The sequence below is a fragment of the Bombus pascuorum genome, chromosome 4 (assembly GCF_905332965.1).
Source record: "Bombus pascuorum chromosome 4, iyBomPasc1.1, whole genome shotgun sequence".
Classification (NCBI taxonomy): Eukaryota; Metazoa; Arthropoda; class Insecta; order Hymenoptera; family Apidae; genus Bombus; species Bombus pascuorum.
Window position 1 is genome coordinate 17,307,161 of NC_083491.1, and position 14,173 is coordinate 17,321,333.

Below are 14,173 nucleotides of genomic sequence, written 5' to 3' on the forward strand. Positions count from 1 at the left end.
AATTTTAGAATATTTGAAATCGAAATTTAAATTTAAATTTGCGACCACAATCGATTTAATTTGATTCAAATCGATATTAATTTGAATTTAGAACGATAGATGAGGTAAGTGTTGTATGTATATACATAGTACAAAGGACGAATCATTGCGCTACATTCTTTTGGAAGAATCGGAGGAATTGATGGTGCATATTTGTTGGGCACATTGTGTATAACAGTGATTTGTATTCTTGATAGTAATCTTTATTATAATCGTTCTCGCAAATTTCTGGAAATTCTACTAAAAAAGTTAACGATAACAAAAAAAAATGGCTCCGCGTGCAGAAGCAGTACCAAAGGAAATTTCAGAAGTTTCAAAAGATGTACCGAGTAGAGGAATTAATGCAGTTTTATTAGGACCACCTGGTTGCGGTAAGGGTACACAGGTGAAATTCTTTTTACGCAAATTTGGATGTAATATTTTTAAAACATTAATGCGAATTATTTAATCGAATACTGATTATATTTTAGGCACCGCTATTGAAAGAACGATACTGTGTATGTCATCTATCTACAGGTGACATGCTTCGAGCAGAAATTAATTCTGGATCCGCTATTGGAACAGAAATTAAAAAAGTAATGGATGATGGTAAATTAGTCAGTGATGATCTTGTAGTTAATATGATTGATAGTAATCTAGATAAACCTGAATGTAAACGTGGTTTTTTGTTGGATGGTTTTCCTAGAAGTGTACCACAAGCTGAAAAAGTAAGCTTGATATCTTCATAGTGATATCTTAATGGACTGAAGTTAATAACAATTTGTTTTTGTTCAACTTGAGAAGATTATCAATAACCTTGAAATGACATTGAGGTAAGATTTTGATATTTTTTATTAAAATTCATTTCTTTTCTATTACAACAGCTTGATGAAATGTTAAAGAAGAGACAAACCAAATTAGATGCTGTGATAGAGTTTGGAATTGATGATAATTTATTGATAAAAAGAATCACAGGTCGTTTAATACATCCTGCAAGTGGCAGATCGTACCATGAAGAATTTTCTCCTCCTAAAGAACATATGAAAGATGATGTAACTAATGATGATTATTTTTATTAAATTACAATTTACATATGAAATTAGAAAATATATTAAACAATATTTTGTTAATAGATTACTGGAGAACCATTAATTAAAAGATCTGATGATAATGCAGAAGCATTGAAGAAACGATTAGCAACATATCATACACAAACTCAACCTTTGATTGATTATTATACTTTACAAGGGGTTCATTATTATGTTAATGCAGCTCAATCTCCTAAAAATGTTTTTAAAGACATCGACCACATTTTCCTAAAAACAACTAAAGAAGAGAAGAAAAAAGGTTTCTTCAGTTGGCTCTTTTAAAATGTTGAATAAAGAAATATACCTCGTTTTTCTCTTGTAAACTAAGGGCAATATGTAGTTAATTGAAAAAAGCTTTAGTATCAAAATGACTTTTAACTGAAGTTAGTAATCTAGGTATATGATTTCCCATTTAAAAACAATTTACACTACTTATAGTCAGTACAGTGTGTATTTTTTGAGCAACTAATATAGAGTACATTGAATGAAACATTAAACAAAAGAAGCGAAAATAAAAGTGCATACTGCATTGGTTAAATTACAAATAATGTATATGTTTTAAAAAGAACTATTACCTGCTAATAAGTCAAATGCACACATTTTAATAATAGAACAAGTTTGATATAATACTTTGATATGTAAAACCATTTATGTGCATAAGAGAATAACGTATGTATATATAATGGAAGACATGATTTATTTACTTAAATACTGTTATAGAGTATATTTTCATTTTTTTTTATTGTATTTCTTTGAGACATACATTTCGTAAGACTTGTAACATTCTCTGCATAAAATATATCATTCCTCAGACTTTTTATAATCAAAGATTATGTTTTGGAACTTTTTTTAGTACAAGAGAGAAGATCTATCCAACAATTAAGATATTTAAATATAAGTGATGTAAATATAAATAACAAAATTTCTAAAGAAATTTACTTCAATGTGATTTCTTATGTAAGATTTTAATAAGAGCATAATTTTCGAACGTGAATGAAAAAAAACACTGCATTTTAAAATATTAAACAATTTTAAAGAAATGTTTCATTTATATATATCATTTATATATATATAATTATGCGTATAAATTATATACAAACAAATGTTTTTATATATTTTGAGTAGAGGCGTTTTATTTAAATAAAAAAATATATGAATAAAAAGTAACAAATTTTAAGATACATTATTAATGTACTGGAAACAAAGATGCCTATGTATTCTTACAATTAGATATGGATAACTTTTCAAGATGGCTATAAAATCAGATACAAAACGTATATTTTGAAAGCCTATTTTCCATATAATTCAAAGTAACTCAAATATATATTAGTACACTATTCCCATTTTAAGAAATCAATGTATATCTGAATATAGAATAAAATTTCTAATATACTGAAGTATTTGATGTGATTTCTTTCGAAAAAAGTGTAAAATGTAACTTTATGCAATAAAATGTATATGAAAAAGTATAAAGGAAATTATAACGGTTAAAAATGCGCGGTAAGCGAATGGAGAGCGCCGCGTAAATGTATCGCGCATGTGCACAGATTGCCAATTGTTCGTGAGTTTCGTCAGAAGCAGGGTTTGGGACGGGATAAATAAGTTTTTCCGTTTGTCGAACAGAGGGATAAAGAGGTAGAAAGGAGAGGGAGAATTCTTTCAGTTTCTCAGTGGAAAACTGTGTTTTCCGTGTGCTGAGGGCCGGTGGCCGAGTGATGCACGCATATGTCTAGGCTCGGGGGGACTCAGGTTCTAGCCACAGCACAGGTGAAGAGGACGGCCGCTGATCACGCAGCGGTGTTAAACTTTGGTGCTGCAAAACGCAGCAAACTGTCCGCCGTTGCGGTCACGGAGATCAACGAGATTGAAAACATGACGGATACGGCTGCAACCACGACTGATACTCAAAAAAGGGCCAATTTCTCGGCTTTAACCGTTGGGAATCCAAACGGCGTCAACAAGATTTCACCAAGTTTGGCAAGCGCGAAACCTGGTACAGCTAGAAAGCTCGTCATCAAAAACTTCAAAAGTAAGCAAGACCATGGGACATCCTAACCTCAAAATCAGCTGCTACCATTCGTGAAGATTCGTGGTGTAATTTATGGTTGGCAATATGCCTTCGTGAATTGCGACATTATTTTTAATACGACATTAGTACTTTTGTGACACTCTTTCAGCCCACGTTACGTAGCCGAGACCAAATTAGTCATAAATGCGATTAATAAAACTAAACTGACATAACCTAACTTGACATGAAAAACCGAAATGGATAAACGTTTGTAAGGCGCGTTATTTGTTTTTTTATGCGTTTACTAGAAGTTTCAGATTACCAATGGTTGTGTAATTAATTAAAAATATCAGCTCATACATTTGCGTCTTTAATTTTATAGATTATTATAGATGACTAATTAAAAACAATTATGAACAGAATATTTGAGCAATGACAGAGTAGTGAAATATCAGAATGTAATTAGTCTTATTTTATTTCTCGGCTTTTTTATTTTTTCTTCCTTTAAAATAAATTATTTCTAAAGAAGATCAATGTGTGATAATTATAAAATATATATTAAATTAATAATTAAACATCTGTACTGTATTAATTTCACTATATGTGTGATTAACTGGATATAAGATTTGTAACATATATGTTAATTTTATTACAAAATTTCATTAAATTTTATCAAAGAAAATTATATATATATATGAATTATTGTATATTAGTAATGTATATATGTATATAAATTATTTATATACATTGTATATATAACAACATTTTTAAGAACAATATTTGTATATAAAGATACTTTAAAAATTGTACATTTTATGTAGATAAACCAAAATTGCCTGAAAATTACCAAGAGCAAACATGGGAGAAGTTGCAAGAAGCTGTAATTGCAATCCAGACCAGCAAAAGTATTCGTTATTCATTAGAAGAGCTTTATCAGGCAGTTGAAAATATGTGTAATCATAAGATGGCATCTACATTATACACAAAGTTAACAAGGTTAACAGAAGCTCATGTACAAGCAAATATAGAACAGTTTTTAGCAGAATCAATGGACAGGCATATATTCTTAAAAAAAATGAATGAATGTTGGCAATCACATTGCAGACAAATGATTATGATTAGAAGTATTTTTCTATATTTGGATAGAACATATGTATTACAAAATCCAAGTATTTTATCTATTTGGTATGTTTACAAATTTTTTGAATATTAAAAATAATTAGAAATATCCTTTTTTCACATTATTTAATATTTCTGTTGTTTTAGGGATATGGGTTTACATTTGTTTAGAGTGTATATTGTTCTGAATAACTTAGTTCAAACACGTACAGTGGAAGGATTACTTATGCTTATTGAAAAAGAGCGTCAAGGTGATACAGTGGATAGAACACTTCTTAAGTCTTTATTAAGAATGCTATCAGATCTACAAATCTACCAAGATGCCTTTGAAACTAAGTATGAATTTCTGTTTAATATCAACACAAATTGAAATAATATGTATGCTATATTTTTCATTATTCATTATATTTTGATTTTTATAGATTTTTGGTTGCTACTGAAAGACTATATGCTGCTGAAGGTCAACGACTGATGAATGAACACGATGTTCCTGAGTACTTAGCACACGTGGACAAACGGCTTCAAGAGGAAAACGAACGTTTGTTACATTACCTCGATGCATCTACAAAGTAAGTATTTACTTTTAATATATTGATATTTGATATTGTAACTATGATATCATTATTCATTTGTTATAGGTGGTCTTTGATACACACAGTGGAAAAGCAGTTATTATCTGAACATATTACCAGCATTTTACAAAAAGGATTAAGTGGTTTGCTGGATGAAAATAGAATTAATGATTTATCTTTACTTTATAATTTATATAGTCGAGTGAAAAACGGCCTTGTAGAACTTTGTCTAAATTTTAATTCTTATATTAAGGTATTTTACAAATTTTTAAATGTTATTCTATGCAAACTGAATAGATACATTTTTTGTTTTTGTTCACAGAAAAAAGGTAAAACTATAGTTATAGATCCAGAGAAAGATAAAACTATGGTTCAGGAGCTTTTAGATTTCAAAGATAAAATGGACAATATAGTTAATACATGTTTTCATAAGAATGAAAAATTTGCAAATAGTTTAAAAGAAGCTTTTGAAGCCTTTATTAATCAACGTGCGAACAAACCAGCTGAATTAATAGGTATATAGCCTCCTTAATGAAACAATAGAATTTATTGTTTGTGTTATCTATCGTTAATTAATTTATTTCTGTACCTACAGCGAAATTTGTTGATTGCAAGTTAAGGGCGGGTAATAAAGAAGCAACAGAAGAAGAATTAGAAAGATTATTAGATAAAATCATGGTATTGTTCAGATTTATACATGGAAAAGATGTATTCGAGGCATTCTATAAAAAGGATTTGGCCAAACGTTTGTTAGTTGGTAAATCAGCTTCTGTTGATGCTGAAAAATCCATGTTATCTAAATTGAAACAAGAATGTGGTGGTGGCTTTACCAGTAAATTGGAAGGGATGTTTAAAGATATGGAACTTAGTAAAGATATTAATATTGCTTTTAAACAGGTAAGTATTATATTTATATTCAGTTATATACTGTCAACTTAAAATGCATATTGAATATGTATTGCGTATTTATTAATTAATTGTACAATTTTATACTGTGGATTAGTATGCAGGAAATTTGCAAAGCGAATTGTCTGCTAGTAATTTGGATTTAACTGTTTCAATACTTACAATGGGTTATTGGCCAACATATCCTGTAATGGAAGTAACATTACCCCCAGAAATGGTTCAGTATCAAGATGTATTTAATAAATTCTATTTGGGAAAACATAGTGGTAGAAAATTACAATGGCAACCTACCTTGGGACATTGTGTATTAAAAGCTTGGTTTAATCAGGTATTGTTTATGTATTGTAATAAATGTTTGTTATATAGTTGTATTAAATAGTATATATTAAATAAGATATATTCCATAAAAACATTTTGCTTAAATGTCAAAACAGGGTAATAAGGAACTCCAAGTTTCTTTGTTTCAAGCATTGGTGTTAATTTTATTTAATGATGCTGATAACTTGTCTTTGGAAGATATAAAAGCAGCAACAAATATAGAAGATGGTGAACTTAGGAGAACTCTACAATCCTTAGCTTGTGGCAAAGCCAGAGTGTTACAAAAAAATCCAAGAGGAAGAGACGTTGCAGATAATGATAGATTTGTTTTTAATGCAGACTTTACAAATAAATTATTCAGAATTAAAATAAATCAAATTCAAATGAAAGAAACGGTATAGAATAGTTCTTTAATTACTTTTTTCGTGTAATATAAATTTCAACAATATATTACTTGTTTATCCTTCTTCAGAACGAGGAACAAAAAGCTACAGAGGAAAGAGTCTATCAAGATAGACAATATCAGATAGATGCAGCTATTGTTAGAATTATGAAAATGAGAAAAACACTTTCGCACAATCTGTTGATTAGTGAACTGTACAATCAGCTCAAGTTTCCTGTAAAGGTATGTCATTAACTTATAGAATGATATATTCTAAATATCTGTATATGTTTAATTATGTATGAAAATTGTTTTCAGCCTGCAGATTTGAAGAAAAGAATTGAATCTCTCATAGATAGGGATTACATGGAACGAGATAAAGATAATGCAAACGAGTACAATTACGTTGCATAACCTGAACCAAATGCCAAAGTCATTTTAGGCTGGGTGGTCACTGTGTTTCATAGCAAAAAACCAATTTGTTTTGGTGTTTGCCTATTGTGAATGTGACATATTAAATAAGGAAAGAATGGAAAACTTAAAACTGATTGAATGTTGGTACAATGTTGCATCATGTGGTCAGTTGATAAAAAAATTTAGAGTGGACTCTATTAATTTGGTTTTTATAGTGCGTAATGAATACTGGACAATTAAGATTCTCTTTCAACTAGTGCTTTACCATTGTTATTCTTCTTTTGTTTCTGGATTTCGCTAAAAAAGGACCATGTGCAAAATATCTTAAATGATACAGCATTTAAAAAATATATCAACCGTTTTATATGCAGAACAATTTTTAACAGCATACGGATTTAAGAAAATAACATAATAAGAATATTCTAAGAATTAAAAATACGATGATCGAAAGTGAATAAAAATGCGTAATTTATAGCAAATGAAAGATATAATGTACTGTGGAATGTCGAACGTACTGGTCATTGAAATAATTTTAAACAAGTGGGGAATACATTATAAAATAAAGGTTCGTGTATTGAATAAAAAATACTTCATTATAGAATTTTAGAAATGTCGAAAAGAAAGACATAAAACACTACAGTATGTGCATTGAAAAAATGAACGCCAAAATGTTTGAAGAAATCTTATTAAGGACATAATATTATGAATTTCTATAACAAATTTTTGTACATTACCTTATAATACAGAGTTTATAAATAAGGGAAAAATGCATAATTTGTACAAAAGATGTCCATTTTTGTCAAAACAATAGTAAAGCAATATGTATGTGTAAATTTATAATAAAAATTTGATAATAATATGAAATACTCTGCAAGCATAGTACATGTTTTATTTATAAAGTGCATATTACTAGAATTGATATTTTTAAATGCAATTTTCTGTACCAGTAGATAATTTTTCCTGTTTTGAATAGTATAAAAAGGAAGCAGTAAAAAGTGTTTCATATTACTATAAAATAATTAATGCTCTGCCACTAACTTTACAATTTTCACCATAAAGTTATGATAACTATTTCGACAAGAATACAATAATATAATAGTTAATTACTTTTTACATATCTTTTGAGTGAAGTGTAGCTTGATAAAAATACAACTTTATAAAAATGTATGTGTCTCCTATCTTTATATAAAAATTGAAAATTAATGTGATACAAATTATTTATGACTAGTTGCTAACTTGCTTTACACATACTATGATGTTCAAGTTAATTAAAAACATGCGATTTCTGAATTTTATTTAAAATTTACATATTTCAATACTATGCTGTATTGTACTTTATAACTATGCTCTATGAAGAGTATCAAAAAACTTAAAAATATCCTGTCCTCCTTATATGATTTTCAATATAAGCTTCATTGTTATGTAAATTAATTATTATTATTCTTTAGTAACTCTGTATTACAAGGTTATTTCACAAATGCTTGTTAAAGAAATAATTTATAATTCATGTAAATGCTGTGCAAAATAAAATTTCTAGGAAGATAAAATATAAATGAAATTACTGTAACTATACATATATTAAATCGAATACAGAATTTCTTACTGTCTCTTTTAGTGTAATCTGAAAACGAAGACAGATTATTGTAAAAAAAAAGGTCCAGTGCTTTTTTGTGAATACAAATATCTAATTATATTCCATGAATTATATAAGAAAATACTTCCAGAAAAAAAGTAAACAGAATTTCGTAATGTAGAGATCGATTGAAGAAGAAATATTATTAATACTATCAATAAGATTTGAATCATCCAGTGGCTTGTTCAGTCGTTTTACGTCGATGTAATTACGAAATAGCTTATTAATGGAATTTTGTATAAACATGAAAAAGAATGTTAATGAATCTTTAGCTAATTTTAATGGAAGTCCTGATGGAGAGTTTTAATATAAATTAAAATCATCTCAAACGCAGTACATGGTAAACTCATACCAGAAGTCATTTTAAGAAACAGAGGAGAAAAATTATTGTTGTTATATTAGAATTTTCTTATTTTATTCAATATTTTTTATCAATATCCTAAAAAGCTTTTTTTACCATTTAAAGCAAAATTGTCAACGATTGTTTTGAAACTGAATAATATTAAACAATAAATTGTATAAATATTGAATTCTTATAAACTACCTTATACTGCGTTTCCTCTGTATTACGTTGAAAAACTTATTTTTGTGTAATCGTACGTAGATTTATCAAGATTGTAAATAGGGTAAGATTCCATACTTGTAATAAAATAAAAGAAAAAAGCTCAAATTATGTTTTTTGCATGATACATTGGTTATTTACATTTTATTTACAAGATAACATATCATATTATAAAATTATTTATGTTTTTAGAATTATGTTCGAAATATTTATTTTAAGTGTATCATACTTCATAAGCATTTTATTACAAAATCTTATTTTACTTTTATAAAAATAGTTTATAAATATTTTATATTTTTGAAAAGATACCTTTCTAAATGTTATTTTCGAACGGCCTTCTTATCCTCTTAATTTTTCTACATGCTCCATTTTTATATCGATTTCGAAAAGCAAAGATTTTGCGAAGTTACTAGCACTAGCTTCCTTATTCAAGAAGTCAGATACTAATTTAGAAGGCGGTTTTCCACCTCCATGTACTAAACATTCCTTTCGATATCGATCGCCTGCCGTTCGATTGAAGGGATCTGCTTGAAAGTATGTTTGCCATATCCAAGAAGCAATTGCTCGAGATACTAAATAGGAATAATATTTCGCACCATATCCAACTAGATGAGAAAATCTTAATTGCCATGCCTGCAAATAAAATATTCAATTTATAGCATAAATAAATGAAGATCCTTTTATTATAGAAACTAAAAATGGCAAAAGATACGTACTGTATTTTCGACATAAGGAAGTTCATAGTATTTTCCCTGTATTTCTTTTAAAATTTCGGTTGATGGCTTTTCTAATTGGGCACTATGATAAACTTGATCTAACATGCTGTAATATATTTGATTTTGTAATTCAGAAGCACAAAATATGTTCTTTGAGGCATATAATTTATTTAATAATGTTATTGGTATTTGTTCCAAAGTTTGAAAGTGTCTAGCAAACGTGGATACAACCTAATAGATATCACAATACATATCATATGATTAAAAAAATAGAATTCATTTAATAATTATTTAAGTTGTAAGAATATAACTTACTCTTGGATCACTTGCAAAATATTCCATTAAAACACTTGGAACCTCTGCAAAATCTGTGCTACATCTAGTACCAGTTACATGTTGATATTTTGTTCTACCTAGCATAGAATGTAATGCATGACCCATTTCATGGAATAAATTTTCTACAGAGGCAGGAGTAAGTAAACATGGTTTTGACCATGTTGGAACTGGCAATGATAACATTAATACTACTATCGGATTCTGAAATCAAATGTTTGAATAGTGATTAAAATTTTGTTAAATTAATATTTTATACTTTATATATTTCTTATTTGTTTAAGTTATACTTGATAAGATCCATCTGTTAGTTGTCTTCCACCTCTAATAGTAAAGTGACAGTCTTGATTAGGTTTCCCTTCTCTTTCAAAGAAATCACAGTATATATAACCCAAAACCTCCCCATTTTCATCTATTACAGCAATTTTATGTACATTGCTTGCCCAAACTTCACCAGATAAAACTGGTACATACTCCAATCGAATGCCATACAATGCTTGTATTAATATGTTAATGCCATCCATGCAAGCACCAAGTGAGAAATATGGAGCAAATTCAGTAATGGACATATTCAGCCAAGTCCTTTTTGCTTTTGTTGTGAAATATGCTGTATCCCATGGCATTATTTTCTACATATGAAAAATAAAAATGTATAAAAACAGAAGATAGTGTAATTTATTTTCATAATTTAATAAATTTGGTAAACCTGTTTTACAGGCGATTCAGCGTCTTTCATCTTTTGCATCTCATTAAAATCTTGCATTGCTTTATGTTTTAGATTATTATTTAAAATATTAAGGAATTCATATATTACTTCGGGTCTTTCTACAGTACTTCCTTTAACAGCTCTATAAATTATTCACTTTTAATACATAACAAATATAGCTAATGTTAGCTAGTTTTAATTACTTTCATTTGTATCAACAAATGTTTGAAACTACCGGTGAGCATAGGATGAGAAACCACATAGTTTAGCCAAAATGTGTCTGGAATTCAAAAGTTCTTGTAGAAGATATTCTTGTTCTTCATCAGGATATAGAAATATACGATATGCCGTTTCTCTAACAAGATTATTAGGAGAATCTACATAAAGTCCTTGAACATGTATTTTATTATCTTTCTGTGTGAAACTGTGAAACATTTAAAAAATCTTCAAATTTCATATGAAAGAAATACGTTGTTATTTTCAAAATTATTTAATTGCAATACTTACTATTGCCTTACATTAAGTGGAACAAAATTAGCATCTACTGCTCTTGGATTACTAGTACCTGCCATAAACTTCTGGCCTACCTATGTTCAAAAAATACAATCATATAAAAAGTTGACAAATATAATGTAATACAATGTAATATTATAATATATACTTGTAACGTATAATAATTCAACTGTACAACTTTTTCTCTTATAGACTCTGGTAAATGAATAGCACATAATTCAAAATCAGACAAGAATAATGTTGCAACATGTTTATCCACCGGAGATGTTTCTTGAGTATCTCCATTGTACACAACATGTTTTAATGCATTATACAATTCACGATGTGTATTTAACCTGAAAAATTTTTAAGTAATTTTCATATTATTTAAAGATAGTATTTAAAAATAATATAAATATTGATTGACTATATAATTTTTACAAAAAGGTAATTACTTCTCTACAATACCACTAACAAATAGACAAGTATTCTCTGCAGCTGTAACAAACTGCTTTTCTGGATGTGCAACTCTAATGAACTCTGCTAAATCTGCAACTTTACATAACGTATCAGACATATCATCAAAAATTTCTACCATTTTTCGTTTTCTATTTTGACTTATAGATTCTGCTATAAGTGCATCTGTTTGAGATATTGCTTGGTCTTTTAAAATATTAAATCCTTCTGATGTCTTTAACTCAGGTATTCCAAATAGTCCCTATATATATACAATAGCAATACAGAAGAACTTTAAAACTTTTAATATATTGTTTGTAATAGTTATAGATATCATAAAAAATAAAAATTACTCACAGTTTCCTTTTTTAAGAAATCAAAACCACATTTTTCTTTATTAATGGAATTGAATGCTGTTGCTAGAGATGACCATGTATTCACATTTCTGTGTCTTTTATAATTTCTTGAAAATTGTTTTTTTAATACTTGAATCATCTTTCATAATCTACTAAATATCTTATACTGGTAGAAATTATAATGTTCATTCAAATATAATGAAAGTTGAAACCTTCAAACAATATTCAAATAATCAGTTCGCATGCTGTAATGATAAAACTTGGAATTAGGATGTTTATCAAAAAAATAAAAAGAATTATTTAAAAATCGTTATAACTTTGTTTCACAAATATACATATATGCCTTAGTTATTACATGTTACATATATGTAATTAGTTTGATAGTTTGACTTGTTTTTATTTGTATGTATTGATAAAATGACGGAGATATTTTCAAAATTTAGAATAGGATAAGGTTACAATTAAATTTCTATTAAAGAACAATAACATACATGCAAGAGGTTATACGTACAATAATTTTATTACATTTAAGGCTACAATCAGAGCCAGAGCCCCGCCACAGCTACGTTATTTATATCATACCGAATTATAGTTATCCGAGTCAGTTTGAAAATCCGAATACGCTCTAGTAACCGGTGTAACTTTTCGTTCGTCAACGAATCAAACGCGTTAAAATCAATGGTCTTACATTATACCGCACGCACATTGGTCGTCCAATGTCATCTGTATTCATCCGTATACGTCATTCAAATCAATTTCATTTTTTTGTCCGATTATTTATTAAAGTTTTCTTTAGTTCCACTCACATGGAATATAAAAAACATTTTTCTGTATTCAATCTAAAATATTCTCGGAATCGATTCGGTTGATTCAACAGATCTTGAAACAAATTATGATATACTCTTCTTTTAAAATAAAGATTTCATTTTTCCCGTTCTAATCTATCATTGGTTAATAGGACTTCTAACGAAGAATTGTCCAAGAAATAGTAAGAGTCTACGAATCTATGTCCATTTTATATAGATAGTATGTAGCGCAAAACTGATCGTCCAAATACAAATCCATTTTGTTCGTATATGTACGGTTGTAAGTATGTGTAGGAACTAGGAGCTAGTCATTCGAATATACATCAGTATAACCGTAACCTAATATCAGCTAATACATAAATACTTGATCGTTTTAATTTAGTGTTTGTAAAAATACGATGTTTCATACGGTTCAACAAATATCAATAATATATTAAATAACTCTGTTGTAAAATTGAAACGATATATTGTGCATGTGCATATAGATATTGTGTGGTTATATTCCCTTTTAAGTTGCATCTCTAGTAAAATATACATAAAGCGTGACTACTGAATAAACATCACGGAATAGTTGAAATCTTGTATGGTGAAGTTATTGAAACATTAAATTAATTAGCGTCGTTTGAAATTAATTATGAGGCTAATAATTGGTTATTTGAAATAACAAAATCCTTCAATTATATTAATGTATATACACAGATGCACAATTAATTATATGTCGATAATTTACTTTTTATCTAAATTGCAAATTTAACTACGCAAAAAATATTTAGGTTTATAAAACTATGAAATTTGTCTGCATATATTAGTATATTCTGTCATATATAATGTACAATTCTTCTAAAGAAATTAATATTATATAATTTGTTACACTTCACCAAGTTTAAAATTTAGGGAGACGTAAAACTAAAAAGTATTATACACAGATATTTCATCTATGAATTAAATGCATTCTTGAGTACATACTTTGTATTAAAAAATTTAATATTTTTTTCTACCTCATATTCAACTATTTTGTAAACTAACATTACAAAATTATAAAATATTCTATTATTTGTATTTTTTTTATATGAAGAAATGATAGTGTTATTTATTAAGTACTATCTTAACAATTAATGTGAAAGTGTGTAAGAATGGCATCTTCCGAAATTGATGATCTATTGTCTGGACCTTTAGTCACATGGGCAAGTTTTTTATTTTCTAGAATTTTATGATTTATTTTCTATGATTTATGATATTAGTTTTAAAAGATTCTTGATTATTATTATTAATCCTATTAATGAGAATT

The 14,173-nt window shown here is 27.9% G+C and overlaps 3 protein-coding genes across 5 annotated transcripts; 2 read left to right on the plus strand and 1 right to left on the minus strand.

The window, feature by feature from the left end:
- The first annotated feature begins 108 nt into the window (after nucleotides 1–108).
- On the plus strand, nucleotides 109–2,503 carry LOC132906364 (adenylate kinase). The gene is made up of 4 exons (XM_060958498.1): nucleotides 109–424; nucleotides 510–746; nucleotides 903–1,070; nucleotides 1,152–2,503. The coding sequence occupies exons 1-4, from the start codon at nucleotides 308–310 to the stop codon at nucleotides 1,386–1,388; spliced, it is 759 nt and encodes a 252-aa protein (XP_060814481.1). The 5' UTR covers nucleotides 109–307; the 3' UTR covers nucleotides 1,389–2,503.
- Nucleotides 2,504–2,654: 151 nt separating this feature from the next.
- Nucleotides 2,655–9,131, plus strand: LOC132906327 (cullin-4B). 2 transcript variants are annotated; one of them, XM_060958413.1, is made up of 11 exons: nucleotides 2,655–3,135; nucleotides 3,936–4,299; nucleotides 4,381–4,569; nucleotides 4,656–4,802; nucleotides 4,872–5,058; nucleotides 5,128–5,320; nucleotides 5,401–5,702; nucleotides 5,809–6,039; nucleotides 6,146–6,424; nucleotides 6,502–6,654; nucleotides 6,730–9,131. In XM_060958413.1, exons 1-11 carry the CDS (start codon nucleotides 2,832–2,834, stop codon nucleotides 6,823–6,825), a joined length of 2,445 nt encoding a protein of 814 aa, XP_060814396.1. In that variant the 5' UTR covers nucleotides 2,655–2,831; the 3' UTR covers nucleotides 6,826–9,131. The 2 variants fall into 2 exon arrangements, with proteins under 2 accessions (XP_060814396.1, XP_060814397.1); XM_060958414.1 differs by having other exon boundaries at nucleotides 2,995–3,385.
- Nucleotides 9,132–9,133: 2 nt separating this feature from the next.
- LOC132906331 (mitochondrial intermediate peptidase) lies at nucleotides 9,134–12,732 on the minus strand. Of its 2 annotated transcripts, none has more exons than XM_060958424.1 (11): nucleotides 12,591–12,732; nucleotides 12,081–12,324; nucleotides 11,723–11,985; nucleotides 11,437–11,623; nucleotides 11,283–11,362; nucleotides 11,011–11,199; nucleotides 10,776–10,917; nucleotides 10,360–10,698; nucleotides 10,052–10,273; nucleotides 9,737–9,967; nucleotides 9,134–9,653 (listed from the first exon to the last, which is right to left on the minus strand). In XM_060958424.1, the coding sequence occupies exons 2-11, from the start codon at nucleotides 12,216–12,218 to the stop codon at nucleotides 9,360–9,362; spliced, it is 2,085 nt and encodes a 694-aa protein (XP_060814407.1). In that variant the 5' UTR covers nucleotides 12,219–12,324; nucleotides 12,591–12,732; the 3' UTR covers nucleotides 9,134–9,359. The 2 variants fall into 2 exon arrangements, with proteins under 2 accessions (XP_060814407.1, XP_060814406.1); XM_060958423.1 differs by having other exon boundaries at nucleotides 12,571–12,711.
- Between the last annotated feature and the right edge of the window lie 1,441 nt (nucleotides 12,733–14,173).